Source organism: Populus nigra, chromosome 5 (assembly GCF_951802175.1).
Source record: "Populus nigra chromosome 5, ddPopNigr1.1, whole genome shotgun sequence".
NCBI classification, from domain to species: Eukaryota; Viridiplantae; Streptophyta; class Magnoliopsida; order Malpighiales; family Salicaceae; genus Populus; species Populus nigra.
Window position 1 is genome coordinate 16,766,092 of NC_084856.1, and position 16,531 is coordinate 16,782,622.

General features: G+C 31.6%; 1 protein-coding gene across 1 annotated transcript; it reads right to left on the minus strand.

Annotated features, from left to right (window-relative positions):
* Positions 1–11,562: 11,562 nt before the first annotated feature.
* LOC133693505 (scopoletin 8-hydroxylase) lies at positions 11,563–13,798 on the minus strand. The gene is made up of 3 exons (XM_062114725.1): positions 13,216–13,798; positions 12,211–12,556; positions 11,563–11,955 (listed from the first exon to the last, which is right to left on the minus strand). The coding sequence occupies exons 1-3, from the start codon at positions 13,713–13,715 to the stop codon at positions 11,701–11,703; spliced, it is 1,101 nt and encodes a 366-aa protein (XP_061970709.1). The 5' UTR covers positions 13,716–13,798; the 3' UTR covers positions 11,563–11,700.
* Positions 13,799–16,531: the final 2,733 nt, after the last annotated feature.

Below are 16,531 nucleotides of genomic sequence, written 5' to 3' on the forward strand. Positions count from 1 at the left end.
TTTATAAGATAAACAGAGGTTTCAAAAACATAATTTCAAAATCAAAAAGGTGTTTTACATTGCCTTAAAAAAGTAAGACTTGTTTCCACAATATGCCTATGACGATGCTCTAATGCCATTTTGTTCATTAGTGTGGGGACAAATCAGACGATGATGAATACCAACGGTTTGAAAAAATATGGATAATTTTTGGTATTCATCGCCCCAATCAGTTTGAACAGATTTTATTTTTAATGAAAATTGACGTTCAATGAGAGTCTGAAATTGATGAAAAACATAGTAAACATCAGACTTGGCAACGAGCGGATAATACCATACATATTTTGTATAAGCATCAACAAAGATAACAAAATAATGATAACCATCAGAAGAAAAGAGAGGAGTAGGGCCCCATATATTACTAAAAATTAATTCAAGCGGAGTAAAAGTTTTGTGAGTCGTAGGTCCTAAAGACAAACGCGATGATTTTCCTAAAGGACAACTTTGACATTGAAAATTAAGACGTTTGTTGTTACAAATGATCTTATTTTTCAAGACTAACAATTGAAAAATACGTGAAGTAGGATGACCTAGTCGACGATACCATAAATCGATAGAGGCAGAAGTGCAGGGAGACCAATAGGCTTGAGGAACTGACGTGACGGAAGACTTGGTCAGGGCATAAAGATCATCTTTACTCTGACCTAAGAGAATGACTTCATGGGTGTTGAGATCCTTGAGATAAAACACACGAGGGTGAAATTCAAAATAATTATTGTCACGCGGTTCTGAAGCAGAGGTTTCGTAATTGTAGGAACATGAAGAACATTAGATAAGTTGAAAGAACGATGTGGTGTATATATTTTTGTATGACCGAGATGAGATATAGGGAGGCCCTTACCATCACCAACATGCAAATTATCATTACCAAGATACGGTTCTGAAGTAGTCAAGGTGGTAAGATCAGGTGTGACGTGTTGATTGGCACTGGTATCCCGAAAACAATCAACAGAACCGGTTGAGGAGAGATTGCGCTGCACCAGATTGGCAGTAGGCTGTTGGCCATAACCTTGCTGCTGGAATTGAGGACAGTGAGGAGCTGTATGGCTGAAATTCTGACACAGTTGGCAGCGTGGATTCTGCCCCCTATTGCACTGCCAAGAACCCTGCCATGAGCCCTGCCGACTGTCATCGAAGGAGGAGTTTTGGAAGCTGCGGTGATCAGGTTTGGAGCCAGCAAACCTGTTGCCTCTGCTGCTTGACTGGTTGGGACGCTAGCCACCGTTGAAGCGGCCCCTGATGCGGCTAGAATTGCCAAAGGTCTGGTGCTGCGCAACAAGGGCAGATGATGGAGTGCTGGGTGTGGGTAGTAGAGGAGCATGTATGGCAGCTAAAGATTTGTGAAGAAATTCATGCGTGAGGAGATGACTGTGAATATCTGCATATGATAAAGGTTTGGCCTTGGTAATAAGACTTGTAACTAAGTCTTTAAACTCTCCCCGAAGACCACGAAACACATATAAATTGAAATCTTCAAGTGAAATTGGCCGACCAGCAGTGGCCAATTCATCAAAGAGGGCCTTAGCTTTTTGTATAAATTGAGTTACTGATTCATCACCCTGTCGAAGATCCTGAAGAGAGCCGTGAAGTTGCATAATATGAGAGTTGGAGGTGGAAGCGAAAGCTTGCTCAAGAGTGTGCCAAGTTGAAAAGGAGCTTTGACAGCCAACAACAAGATGCAAAACTTTTATAGATAGGGAGGAAAGAAGAGCACTCAGAATGAGTTGGTCCTGTTGTTTCCAGCAAAGAAAGAGCGGATTTACCTGAAGAGAGATACCATCTCCGGCAAGAATATGTGAAGATGAACATGTGTTGGAGCCATCAACAAAACCAAAAACTCCTTGGCCTAGGAGATACGACAGCATCTGCATACGCCAATATAAATAATTGGCGTTTGTTAATTTGAGGGAGATGACTTGATGAGTGTGTGAGAGAGAGAGAGAGAGATAATGCTTGCGGCAGCATGGATAACAGCTGTATCAGACGTGGGCTGCAAAAGGAGGTGTTCACCTACCATGGAAGAGGAGAAACCAGGCGGTGAGGCAGCAGAGGAGAGCAGAGGAGGCGCTGCAGGAGAAAAAGGCTGCGCTGCTGGAGAAGAAGGCTGGACTGCTGGTGCTGCAGAAGAAAAAGATGTATGTGGTGGCTATTCCATTGAAGAAGGGAGGCTGTGAGAAAAGTAGGTTAATTATTTTAGGGTTTTGTGGCTCTGATACCAAGTTGAGAATAATAGAATGTGTTAGGTTGTGTCTTAGCCAACCTTCTATATATATATATGCAACAGAACACTGCAGTAACTGTAGGGATTCCAATATTGGAATAATCCTATATTAATTTCCTATTCTTATATATACAAGCTGTACATTCTATAATACAAAGTAAAACAAAAAATAAAATTCCAAAATTTATAAAATCTCATACTATAGATTTATGGTATAATATTTCTAAAAATAATAATGCTTTTATAATTTAGGACTAATGAAACTAGAGATTCATGTAATTTTGATTTAAGATAAATACAAATTTATAGTTTCAAAAGGACAGTTGAATCCTTGACATTTTAATTTTGTGATAGCGTTAGTCTTTTTATCCAAAATCAGCTCTAGTTGTCACTTTATAAATAGACGATGGTTTTCTATTGGGCATCATTTTAACTTTTGACTAATCATAAAATGCCACATATCTCTCTAATTTTCAACTCAATGGCAATTGGATTTGATTTTTTATGAAGGAACTAAATCGTATAATGTCAAAGATCCAATTGCTTATTTTGAAACCATAGAGTTGTGTTTATCATACATTAAAGACACAAATGGTCCAGCGCCATTAGCTAAACCCAAACATTTCCATATTATTCTATATATATTAATCAAAGTTAATTTCTAGCTCTAACTTATATAGGGAAAAAAATCATGTAATTAGTAATTATAAGGACCATGGACCAAGAAAGAACATTTTGTCTCTGCAACTACTGTAGCATATGTACATCAAGGCAAACTGATGTGTTAAAAAAGTAAAAAATAAAAATAAATTGCCATTGTCTTCAAAGGTTCTAAGTAAGGGACTAATTATATAATAGAGAAGATAGACATTACGATATATATTTTATTTAAGGTAAGCTATATTGTTGTTTATTTTCAATAATAGTTGTGTTTTAATATGGCTTTTCTAAAGTGGTATGCATTTTATTTAAAGTATTGCCATTGTCTACAAAACAAAGTTCAAAGGACATGAGTCAGATGTTAGACCTTACCATCCTGGGTTATTTGATGGATTATATTAATTAACTTTATTATATATTAATTAACATCTAAAGAACATGGTCTATTATGAGACCATTCCATCCTAAGTCTTTTAATAGATAATAGAATCATTTAATATAAGGTTGAGATATTTAATCATGGTTAATTAACTAAATAACATACAAAGAACATGGTCTAATTTTATATCATTCCATCGTGATTTATTTAGAAATGACGAGCAAACCTATATATAAGACTTATTATGGTTTGAGAAATTCACATTATCCATTAAGTAGCATGTAAAGAACATGGCCCACTATTAGACCATTCCATCATGAGTTACTTAATAAATAATAGGAATATCAAATTGAATTTGTAAAATTATGAAATGGAATTATTATATATCCTAGCGATCATGTATTAATTAACATTATTATTCACTTATCAACAATCAAAGAACTAGGTCCATTATTAGATTACCATCCTTGATCAATTAATAATTAATTGAAACCATTCTATGAAATATTAATTGATTTTATTACTCGATAATCAACATCTAAAAGACATGGTCTAATATAAAACCATTCTATATTGGGTTAATTTACCATTAATAGGAATAAGTAATGCAAGTACACTTTTATTTTTATTTATTAATCAACATCCAAAAAATAAGGCCTAAGATTATACCATATAATGTGGGTTGATTAATCAATTATTATTTTTAATAATTTCTTTATATAAAAATAAATGGTCAAAATAATGCTCATCGCAAGATTTTTCACAATGACATAAAATTTCAAAATTTAAATTTTATAGTTACACTCAACCATCTCACAATATTCATACACTAGACTTGAAAAAAAAAACAATTATCTCACACATTTTGCATGATTTTAATATATAACCACATAACAAAAACTAACAAATTTCAAATCCCTAATATTTCAAAAGAATTACATACATCACTTCCCTATATTTTTTAAACTATAATTCAATTTCAAATTCATCAATCATTTTTAGATCTAACCATCAAACACATGTATATATAGATCTAACAAATTCAAAATTAAATGATCATATTCTTTTATATTTTTCCAATCTTTTCACACATGCATTTAACAAAAACATATTCAAAGAATTCAATCATGGTTTCAAACTTAACATCATCTACATAATCCAAACAATACTAAACCTTCAATCTTATCAACAATACCACACATAATTTCTTCTTTATTTTTTGCAACAATTCAATTCTTATACTCAATTCCACCAATCTCGTCAATTAACTCAAGTCAATATATAATTCAAACAACAAAAAGTTTTCCATTATCTCAAACCTCATCTAATCACACATTTCATCCAAACAAATACATTATTAATGGATTTGAATTTAATGAAAAATTAAAATGCAAGCATAAAAAAATAGGTTTAACATGTTAGTGTTTGGGATCTAAAACATCAACCTTCAAAAGAGAAGTTGAAGTTTGTTGGAACTGCTGGAATCCGGTGAAAGCAGTGGAGGTCCAATACTATTGGCGCATCATTACACGTGCCACCGAGGTTTGAGAGGCGTGTGGATGGTCGTATGTGGCACTCCTCCTCCATATCTTCCTCTGCAGAAGATGAGAGATGAGTGCTGTCAAAAGTTCAATTTTCTTTTTTGTCACCTCTATTTAAAGTTTTCTTCTTCCCTTTCTTTTTAATGACTGCTGCAACTATCGCCAGTGGAGGAGGGAGTAGTTGTCCGATATGGAGGAGCTTGGATTTGAGGAAAAAAAAGACATCATTGGAGGAGTCTTCAGGTACTTGGCGTGAAAAAAAATTATACTAGGAGGAAAGGTGTTAAACACGGTGGAAGTTTCTATTGTAGTTGTCACCGTCACCAGCCAAGTGGGTGGTTGACTTTGTTGTCGCTGGTATGGTGGTGGTGGGATGTGATGGTTATGAGGGTTTAAAGAAAGACAGAGGTACGATGTTCTTTTGATTTATTTTAGGGAAAGATTAGTGTTGTTTTCTTTTTTTCTCTTTTCATTTTTGTTTTTGTGAGGTGTGTGATGTGAGTGTGAAGATATAAGCGAGGGTATTTTAGTGTAAGGCCTATTTATTGAAATCTTATAGTGTGTTAAGGTATAGGTGTTAATGTATGTTGATACTATGATGAACCTTCTCAACCTTTCCACCTTTCTATTATTTCCCCTTATTTTTCTAGAGTGTTCTTCCACCTTTCTAATTTTTCTAGAAAGTCTTCCACTTTTCAAATTTTCAAAACTCCCTCTCATAAGACAACTTTGCTTTTCCCTTTTTTTTCTTTTCTCTTATTATTTTTAAACTATATTAGTCCTTATCATTTTTTCAATTACATTTTACTCATTAAAAAAATCTTTTTATTTGATTAATTTTCTCTTTATCTTCTTTTCTTTTATTCTTTTTTGAAAACTTTTTCAATTAAAAAACATTATGTGAAATGGTAAAAAAATATGAAATGATCATAAATTGGCCAAATCCTATTGACAACATATTTGTTTTAGAATTTTGGTATATTTTTGTATTTTTCTTATTTTTTGAATTTTTAGAAAAACATTTTGAGAACAAGCAGTAAAGGATGGGTGATGACAATTGCTCCTTCTTTACAAGATTTACGGTGCATAGATAAGGAAAAATTCATTTTCATTGGCTTTGTATAGTAAGTTTTGTAAAGAAAGAAAATGACTATATAAAAAGATAAATGAATGGATAAAACTAGGATTAATATAAAGAATAAAGAGATCAATTTGGATCTATATGAATAAAAATGATCATTTTTAGATCTATGCAAATGAAATGATCTTCTTGGGATCCATGCAAATGAGATTAACATGGGATCTTTAGTAAATGGAATTAACATAGGATGCATATGAAAGGGATAAACCTGTAATCCATGCAAATGAAAGGATCATTTTGGGATTTATGCAAATGAGATCAACTTGGGATCTAAAGTAAATGAGATTAACTTGGGATCCATTTGAGAGGGATTAACTTGGGATCTGAAGTAAATGGGATTAACTTGGGATCCATTTGAGAGGGATCAACTTATGATCCATGTGAAACAGGAACAACTTGAGATCCATATGATTGTATGGTCTAACTCAGAATCAACTTTGGATTTATCAAAAAATCAAATTAGGATCCATATGGAAAGGGATTAGCCTGTAATATAGATCAACTTGGTATCTATGAAATGATCATCTTGGAATCTATAAAAGGATCATTTTAAGATTTATATGAAAGGATCAACTTGGAATCTAGATCAACTTGGGATCTATGAAAGGATCATTTTGGAATCCATGCTAATGAGATCAACTCAAGATCTATATGAAAGGATCAACTTGGGATCTATGCGGATAAAAAAAAGAAAGATCAACTTGAGATCCATAAAAAAAAAGGATCCACTTGGGATCTATTGAAGGAACATCTTATGTCCATGCAAATGGGATCAAATTGGGATCTATATAAAAAGATCAACTTAGGATCCATGCAGACAAAAAAAAAATCAACTTGAGATCCATAAAAAAAGATCCACTTGGGATCTATGAAAGAAAAAAGATTAACTTAAGATCTATATAAATGAAAGGGGTCATTGAGAGGTGACTATCCTCTAAACAAAATAAAACAGGGTCTAATTATTAGGTGACCAATCTTAACAAAGTTTGATTATTAGGTGACCAACCTTAATATGAAATTCAAACAAGTTAGTTTGACTTACCTAGTTATGAGATTTGGCTATGAAACTTTCGATAGTAGGACTAAAACCTAAACTTTTTTATGGCAGGGCTTTTTCTTTTTGATTGTAAGATTGCTTCTCTTGATTGCAATGTTTGAGATCCTAATTACAGAACTTGATCTCCTGAGTATATGGTTGATCTACAAGTTGACTTAATGGTAGGTTTACCTTTTTTTCTTATTATAGGGGTTCACTTCTTGATAACAAGGTTTGATCTCTTGATTGCAGGGTTGATCTACGAGTTGACTAATGACATAGCTAATTCTCTTGATTGTAGGTTTAAACTTTTTAATTGCAAGATTTGATCTTCTAATTGTAGGGTTTGACTTCTTGATTGCAAGGTTGCTTCTCATTATGACAGGGTTTAATCTAAGAATTTCCTTTCTTCGAGATCATACTCAAGAAAATATTGTTATTTGAGATATTAAAAATTAAGAGCTAAAATTGACATAAACTTTCACCTATATACACTATTTTTTAAAATTAACATCTTATTATCTTAATAATATCATCAATTTATTTTGATTTTATTTGTAAAGCTTACCTCTTAGAGTCAATGAGAAAACCCAAATTATATATTTTAAAAGATCAATTTTCCTTTTATGTTATTTGGATTTTTGAAATCTTTTGGAATTACCTTTTTTTTTTTAAAGAAACAAGTGCTATCTAGGCTCATCGCAAATTTATCTTTCCATGACCTCGATTTTCAATCATTGGATGAGCACAATTACTACATCATCTTAACTTGGCTCATACTGCTTCTACTTATCATTTCCATTAAGTGTTATATATGGATATTTGTTCATTACTACTTATTTTTCATTATCACCATGAAAAAATCGACACCACTACCAATGAAGTACTTTTTATTTCAACATTTTGCATGCTATTATAATGGATTTCCTCATTCTTAAAACAAGATTGCCCCCAACCAATCTAGCCAAGTTTATCTTTCAAATGGTTATCAAAAGGTGCGCATACATCACCATCAGTCTCAGATATGTCTTTTACCATTCATAGCCTATGATGGAGTTCTTTAGGTCATTATTTGGCTATTGTCAATGCCAAAGGTTTCTTCAATTTGAATTGCCCCTAGCAAATCTAAATCTATTTATCTTTTAGTAGTAATTGAAAGGAATGCATTTATCATTACCCCTATTATAATTATCAAATGTTTATTTTTTCATTCATAACTTATGATGGAGTTTAAAAAATAATCTTCAAACTAGATTTTCCACAACTGATTTGGATGTGTTTGTCTTTTTAGTAGCCATTGAAAGGCATGTTTGCATCATGATTACCCAATCATCATCGTAAGATGTTTATTCAGTCATACACTATTTATGCTAGAATTAATCATTGGCTAATGCAATGGGTTTTTCATACTAGACTACCCCCTCTTGATCTGGCTATATTCATCTTTTCAGTAACCATTAAAAGGCATGCAAGCATTATCATCATTATTTTTGTGAAGAACTTTGCAAATCTGCCCATTAAGAATTTTGTTATAAACATTTTTCTTCAAGAAATCACCATATTGTGTTGCACGACCAGGCTATAAATTTCAATTGTTATGTTCATGTTTGTTCCAAGGTTAAAATTAAATCATTGAGATGTAAATTTGAAAGTATTGTACATTTATTTATTTGATCAAAATTCAGAACATGTCATTTAAGTGCTATGAAGCAATTTTAAATTCGGTATATGATGAAATTGGTGTTAGTACTTTTATGGATTCTTCATCAAATGAAAGGCTATTTTGGAAAGAAAAGATTGTAAAGAAAAGTTTTGGCTTATAAAATACGTCTTGCTTTATCTTTCCCATTTGAAAAACTATGATTTAATGTCATAAAAAATGATATGCAATACACAAACAATTTATGATTTTGTTTCAAAAACATTTTTCTTCTCTTTTCAAAATTTAAAACTCATCAACACAAACAAATTGTTCTTGATCAAAATACACTTTTAAAAGCATATAATGTAGGTTATGGTCCATGTTTATGAAATAATTGGATACTCATGAGGCTCAAAGGATGTTTGAGGATTCAAAGACGTAGGATCACTTATTCCATGTAAAGATCCTTTTGGGCTTGTTGCTTGGATTTTACCGTTTTAGATTGTGATCTCACTACAACCTCAATTCTCCAAATTACAACTCATGCTTTGTATTGACTTTTCGTTCTTTAATTTTGGATGTTGCACCATCATTAGGGATATTTAGAGAGCTCTTCATCTTCTTTCTTGTTTTTTTTTCATTTCTTTGATTCGATCATTTCATTTCTCATTTGAGCATTTGCTCGCTCTCTTTTATAATATTTTTGTCCCTTTCATATTATATTTTGTTTTTCATTTCTATCCATTTAGAGTATTTTATTGATTGTCTACAACTTCCAAAACATACTTATAGTGTGAGGGGTAATCCTGATCTGGGTTATTATCTAAGAAAAGTATATTTCAAAGCTTAAATAGAGATAACAAAGGATAAAAGTATTTGATCTATACCTGTAATTGATAGCTTATGGCATATAATAAAGGGAAGGCTAGATTAGTTGTATATGGAATTAATATAATAAGTTAGAAATGCAGTATAGATCAAATATGCATGTAAGAAGTTGGACGATGTTGGAACCACAAATAATTAATTATTTTATGGAAAGATAATTAAAGTTATGCTGATACTTTCAAGTTGTTGTAATGAAATGCATGTTTTACTAAATGACTAATTTTATGTATGTATGTATGTTTCAGGTCTTTTCAATTTAGCGTCATTGCAGTAGATTATCACATATATTTTGTAGTTGTATTAGGTAGAGTTTGCTATTATTTTGTAATAAATTGGAGTACAAGTTTAGATTGACCTTTTAGAGTGCTATTTAGGAAAACAATGAATTGTTAGTGAACTTGTTTTTCATGCATGTATGATATATTATTTAAAGGGTTTTATGGAAATGGTATTGTATGTAATTGATGTTTAATGTGGTGATGTTGATAATGAAAGATTATGAGTTGAGGGTATCTTTGAGGTTACCTTAGTAATGGTGAAAGTATGTATTGATTATTATTGCTATACAGGTTAAAAATATGGATAAGATTTTTGTAAAAACAAAACTCTACTGAAATTTTATTGGAAAAAAAAAACTAGGTTAAATATTACATCAAGATATAAAAAGAATAAAGTTCTATAAATGTTGATAAATAGAGTAGCGGAAATAGAAAAAAAAATCTATTTAAATGTTTTACATACATAATTATTAGAATCGAGAATAATTGCATTCATAAGTTCAGAACTTTACAATATCCACCAACAACATCCTATGATCTACGCCAACAAGATAAGACTGATCAGAATAGTCCTCAAAACTTATTAATTGGATTCTATCAAAAGCTCCATACCATGTCTAGTTACACGGCCATTCAATTACATTTTGCACTACAGCTAATTTTCTCTACGAAGGGTCTTGCAACAACCAACTACCTTCCTTGTAGCTCCGTTACCATGTAAAAAACAACAGCGAGATTTGAGTCACACTAGCCCAAGATCACTAAGAACTCTGTAAATTAAGGAAAACAAGCTGACATAACAAGAGAATTGTTCTTTTATTATGCAAAAAGAAATTACAGTAGGAGATGAACTGACACTCATTCACTAAACACACAAAAGAGACTAGAAGATAAATAAGGAAACCAGAACAACTCTCTTCTAAGAAGCATGGTTATGACTGTGCTCTTAGGGCTGGTCTTGCCAAGATACCCGTGATCTGTTCGAGTACAACTTTTGATAGTAGAGATTGAGTCCTTTATATTTCTCGCACTCAGATGTTTGCAGGATACAAGTCTTGCTTTGCCAGTTTTTTCTTTTCAAATCGGTTTTCTTCCACTATGAATGCGTTTGGGAATGCAGTGGAAACCATGTTCTTAAAAAAATTAATTTTTTTTGTTAAAATTTAATATGATTTATATGTTTTGGATCGTTTTGATATGCTGATATCAAAAATAATTTTTAAAAAATAAAAAAAAATTATTAGCATACATTTCACCACAAAAAGTTATAATATCTAAGCACTATTCCGTCAATTGTCGGTTTGAGAGCGGGGCTACCTGAAATTTCATTGTAGTTGGATTTTATTGATATTTTCTAAGACATGATCAGGAATTTTCGCTGCTCTTGTTGCTGTCCCAATAAATCTGGCCTACTAGTTGATTGGTTGGTCGGTGAAAGACTTTGGAGAACTTCCTTGATGTGTATCCCAAATGCAAGTCTATGCTGCATTTATTTTACACTGTTTTAGGAACAGATGAGGTCTTCTCGAGTTCAGGTCTTTTGTTTTCCTTGGCTAAAGTGTCGACTACTTGGCATATCACAGGTCTCATATTCCTTTCGTTTACGAAAGATTGGAAGCTCATGATGAACCCTATAAGAAGGCTGACGAGGAAGGGCAGGTTTTGAAAATACGGAATGCAAATTGTAATTAACTCGATCAAATCAAGATTATTACATAAACATTGAGACATGCTAGAGGACAGGAAGGGTTTTATTTCAAGGAGAGATGCTTTAGCAAGCTAGGCACAAACAAAAACCATGACAAATGACAAGATCAGCTTAAGAGAACATATTAGCACACAGGCATACATTATATATAAAAAGAAGTTATTGCATCAAGCAGGCCATATATTCTTTGCAAAATCAAGAGACTTCTTTCCATCATGAGCATTGCTGAAGAAGTTGTTCATGTATTCTTCGAAGATGAACTCCCGATAACGAGCAACTCCATCTCTCTCCACTACTTGAGGCAATGGTCCAATCCTCTCCGTTGATTTTGGGATCGTGAAGATTGGGATGGACACTCTTGACTTGGTTCTTGTAGTACGCACTCTATGCTCAGCACTTTTGTATCTTCCATTGCTTAGTATCTAATAGAAACATGTCATTTGCTGGAATTATTAATGTGAGGTTTGATTTCAGTCACCCTGATAAAAAAAAATATTATCTATAGTTTGCTAAAAATGACAATCAATCATTAAGAATACGATCAATCATTTTTATTAATACTGCTAGGCTGGTGGATTTAAATCAGTCTATTTTAAATTTTTTTTGAAAGATTTAAGTTATAATCACATTTATTGAACTCCTCAGACAATTTTAATTAATTTTGAATATTATCAAACCTGTAAGGTGTCACCAACATTGATGACCAAAGCACCAGGGACCGGAGGGATCTCCAACCAATCTCCCTTTCTCTTGCCATCCATCTCTTCCTCCATTTTAACATATAAACCACCAATGTCATCTTGCAATAATACAGTAAGTATGCCCATGTCTGAGTGGCGCCCCACGCCAACAGTAAGCTCTGGATTAGGACATGTTGGATAAAAGTTCATGTTAACCAGCTTTAAACCAATTAGGCCATCAATCTTTGAATCATCCAAAGTCACTCCAAGCTTCCCGATCAGAATTTCCAGAACTTTCCTCACCATCTTTATTGATGTCCTCAGGTACTCCAGCGCCACATCCCTAACAACAGTAAAAATATTTATCATCAGATAAGTTTTGTCTATCCCATTAGAATGAAAACGCAGTTATTACATTCTAATGCACCATAGCATGAAGATTAATAAACATATAGTGTCCACTAGATGTTAAGAAAACACTAAAAATATCTTTGTTTTAGTGCTATTCCCCGAGATATTCCAAGTGCCATGGATAACAGTTGGTCTTCAGTTTTAGTACGTTGAATACTTTTGATTAATAAATGCAAGAGAGGAAATGTTTGGAGTTGAGGGTAGGTTAAATATGTACCTGTAGCAGTGGGGACTACGGCTAAGGCTTTTGGACTTCTTTAAGTGGGGTTCACATGAACTCCATACATAAGCTGTCCTTGACCAAACAGGTCTAGAAATAAATTTTTTCAAGTGCTGTTTCCAAGATTACAAGTTGGAAAAGTTAAAAAAAAGAATAAACCTGCATGCCGGTAGATCTTATATTCTAATATGAGATTATTTTTTTAAAATATCTTTCATTTAAATAATATTTTTTATATTTTTAATTTTATTTTTAATATCAACATAACAAATAATTTAAAAATACAAAAAAAAATATAATAATTTAAAACCGCAGCGCCAAACTACCTCTTAATCACTGAAAGCTATAGAATTTAATCAAAGAGCACTCACTTGCATTCCTGAGGCCAATATTCAAGAGCTTCAGCATCAGTAGTATAACGCATGCTAATGTAGTCCTTCCACTCTAATGCCTTCTCTTTATCAGGCACAAAACTTGTACCGTACCTCACCGATGGGCTAGGGCTCACACCTTTACGGTAGACAGCCTTCTTTTCAGGAGGTTGGCCAAAGAAATTGTTTGCAGCATCCTTAAGTGACTCGAGCAGCTCCACAGGCACACCATGATTCATCACTTGGAAAAACCCAAGAGTCTCTGCCGCCCTAGCAATTTCCTCCACTATTTGGTCATGGTCGGGTCCATCTAGCTTTGACAAATCAATTGGTGGGTTGTCATGTACGGTAGCATTAAGCTTGTCTATTCTTTCCTCTGGTGGTTGCACATATTGTTCCGGCACCTCTGATAGACCAAAATCCACCATGCCCTTGACACCGTTCCCATCTCTGACAACAAAATTGAACATTGAGTTTCCATCAAGAAAACTTGGGGCCATTTGTCGGTAAACTTAATTTGTGAAGATACGCGGAAAGATATTTCGATGAATATTGGTGGCCCTACAATCTGTAGGGTTGCCAATTTATATTACAAGCAAGTAGAATATTAGTAATAAATTGGTCCAAAGAATTTCTGATGGTGCACAAATCTTGCCTTATGATGCAACTAGTTAAATTCAACATGCAAAATGCAGAAAGATCCATTAAAATAGTATTGCACCTACCCCTAGGACCATCTGTTTCACTGACATTTGCTTATTGGTGGCATGGTGCAGGCAAAGGAGGACAATGATTCGGTTGAATAAAGTAAACAAAAGCATGCATAATGCCAAATATCTGAAACGACTACAAGAGTCATGATCATTAGTACGCTCACATCTGTGTTTTTAATGTTTAAGGGTTCTATGGTTTTTTTTTTTTAATAAGTAGAATATGGTTTTTTTAAAAAAAAAAAGTGAAAAGGAGATTTGGGTCTGAAATCTGTAAAAGGATGCCAATGAAATGAAAGGAAAAGGAAGTTTAAGGACTTAAATGTCAGGAAAGTAAAGTTTAGAGACCAGACTATAAAAACCAAAAACTACAAGGACAAAAAAAATGTAAAGTTTGGAAAATTTAGGAATGAAATTGAACCCTTGGGAAAACTCTAGGGACCTAATCTTGACGTATAGGAGCAAAGCTACAATAAAACGCCAAAATCTTTTAGTTTACAGTAAAATCCTGTGCCCTTGCCATCACGAAACGATTTTCAAAATATCTATTTTTTATTTAATTATATAATAATAAAATTTAAAATTTTTTAGTCAAAATTTCATTTTTTTATCAAAGTAATTGTTTTTTGTTGTGATGAAAGCAGATTTTCTTTTTACAAGTAGCTTGATTTTCTATATGGAAACCTAACACAATCAAATAAACATTTGCAAGAATTTAAATGAATGAGAAAAAAAAAATACTTTTCCAGTTAAAATCATGCTTCCATATTCATGTTTTTTCTATAGAGAAAATATTTTTTTATTAAAATAATGATTTTCAAATTAAAACTTAGCGTAGTATGGAAAGCAAATTTCAATCCAAAAACAAAAAAGAATGCATGTCATGGTAATTTTGACACAATAGTATAAATAAAATAAAACAATATTAATTTTAGAAAATTATGTAAAAAATAATATATAAAAATATGATAATTTTTTTCATTTAATATTCATGAGTAATTTTTTAAAATTATGCATATGAGATATAAATAATTTTTTTGCAAATAAATTGATCATATTACTATAAAAAGCTCAAATTTTATCTGAAAGAAGAGGTATAATTGGTAGATTTTTTAAAATTTCATCGTAATAATCTTAATTAAAAAGCATTTTATTCTAAAAAAAAAAAAAAACAACTGAATAAAAAAGTGAGAGGTTAGGTGCTCTAAGCCTACGAAGGCCAGGTCTGCACGATCAAAGCTAGCCCAAGCCTAAATGCTACTTTTTTTTTTTTAATTAACTAGGGGATACACATGGGCCACTTGTTTTCTTTAAAAAAGTTGTAGATGACATGTTGTTTTTTGGATGAATTTTCTAGGAATTGGACTTGTCTTTAGCCAGTGACTCTTTTGAATTCAAAAACTTATTTTTCTACTATCGTTGTACCCTAAAATATGAATAAAAACATTATATGAACCTCTAAAAAGTTAAAAAAAAAAATCATCTTTAAAGTCAAATTCAAAACATATTTTTGATGTCTAATCTATATTTTCCAACATCATTAAAGGTGAAAACCATTTTTATTAAGTTTTTCTTCTAAAAACGAATCCTTAAACACCAAAATTAAAGTTATTTATAGCTATAATATAACCACACGAGTGCTTTCTCACTTCTTAACTTTTTGGGTAAATTTTTCTCTCCTCTCTCTATTTCTAGATATTGAAATATAACTAAAATAAAGTTTAGGATTAAAATATAATAACTTAAGATTTTAAAAATTAAATATAAAAAGTTAAAACTTGAGGGATCAAATGGGATTTTTAGGCTCTTTTTTTTAAAAAAACAAAAAGTCCTCTCTTTCTCTTTTTATATAAATTGTATTTCTTTATCTCTCATTTTTTTTAAAGAATAAGCTAAAACTTTATTTCAAAAAATTAATCATTAATTTAATATCTTAATGTTTAACGATATATCGGGAAAGTGAGAAAAAATATATCAAAATATATTTAAGAGTATAAACTATGAAAACATAACTTTAAATGATGAAATTAAAAAGAAATAAATTATATTTTATCAAAATGATATCATTGCAAAATATAGGGACAAAATAAAAAATAAATTGGGCAAAATCACACAATTAATGAATAGTTTATGTGAGAGCATGAATAATGTTTTTTTGAATAGTAAAAAGAAATGTTGTTTTAGCATGTATGTTAGTTGTTAATAACAATGGATATCTTATTATACTTTATTTATAACTAAATTAAATATTAAATTGAATTTAAATGATAACCTATTATAATTTTTATATTTGGAATAAAATATTTAACTATAAAATTGAGTTCGATTATACTATTTGTAATACATGTAAAAATAAATTGAATTAGCAATTTTAAAAAAATAAAAAAAGAAAAAAATAAAAGAAAAGATTAATAACATACATCATGGGGAAACAAGATTATCTTGATGAGAATTGATGCGAAGTAGAGAAAGAAAAAAGAGTTTGTGTTAGTGTTAATATGTGAGTATTTTTACAATATTATTTTCAACATTAATTTTAAGATAGATTATTGCTGCAAATCAGAGAGCCTTCTCTTTAATTTATTTTATATTTTTTTTTATAAATT

Coding starts and splice junctions, on each gene's coding strand:
- LOC133693505 (XM_062114725.1), bottom strand. CDS start 13,715: ATGGCCCCAAGTTTTCTTGATGGAAACTCAATGTTCAATTTTGTTGTC. Junction 12,557..13,215: donor TATTGGCCTCAGGAATGCAA/GTGAGTGCTCTT, acceptor TACTGTTGTTAG/GGATGTGGCGCTGGAGTACC. Junction 11,956..12,210: donor ATGTTGGTGACACCTTACAG/GTTTGATAATAT, acceptor TGTTTCTATTAG/ATACTAAGCAATGGAAGATA.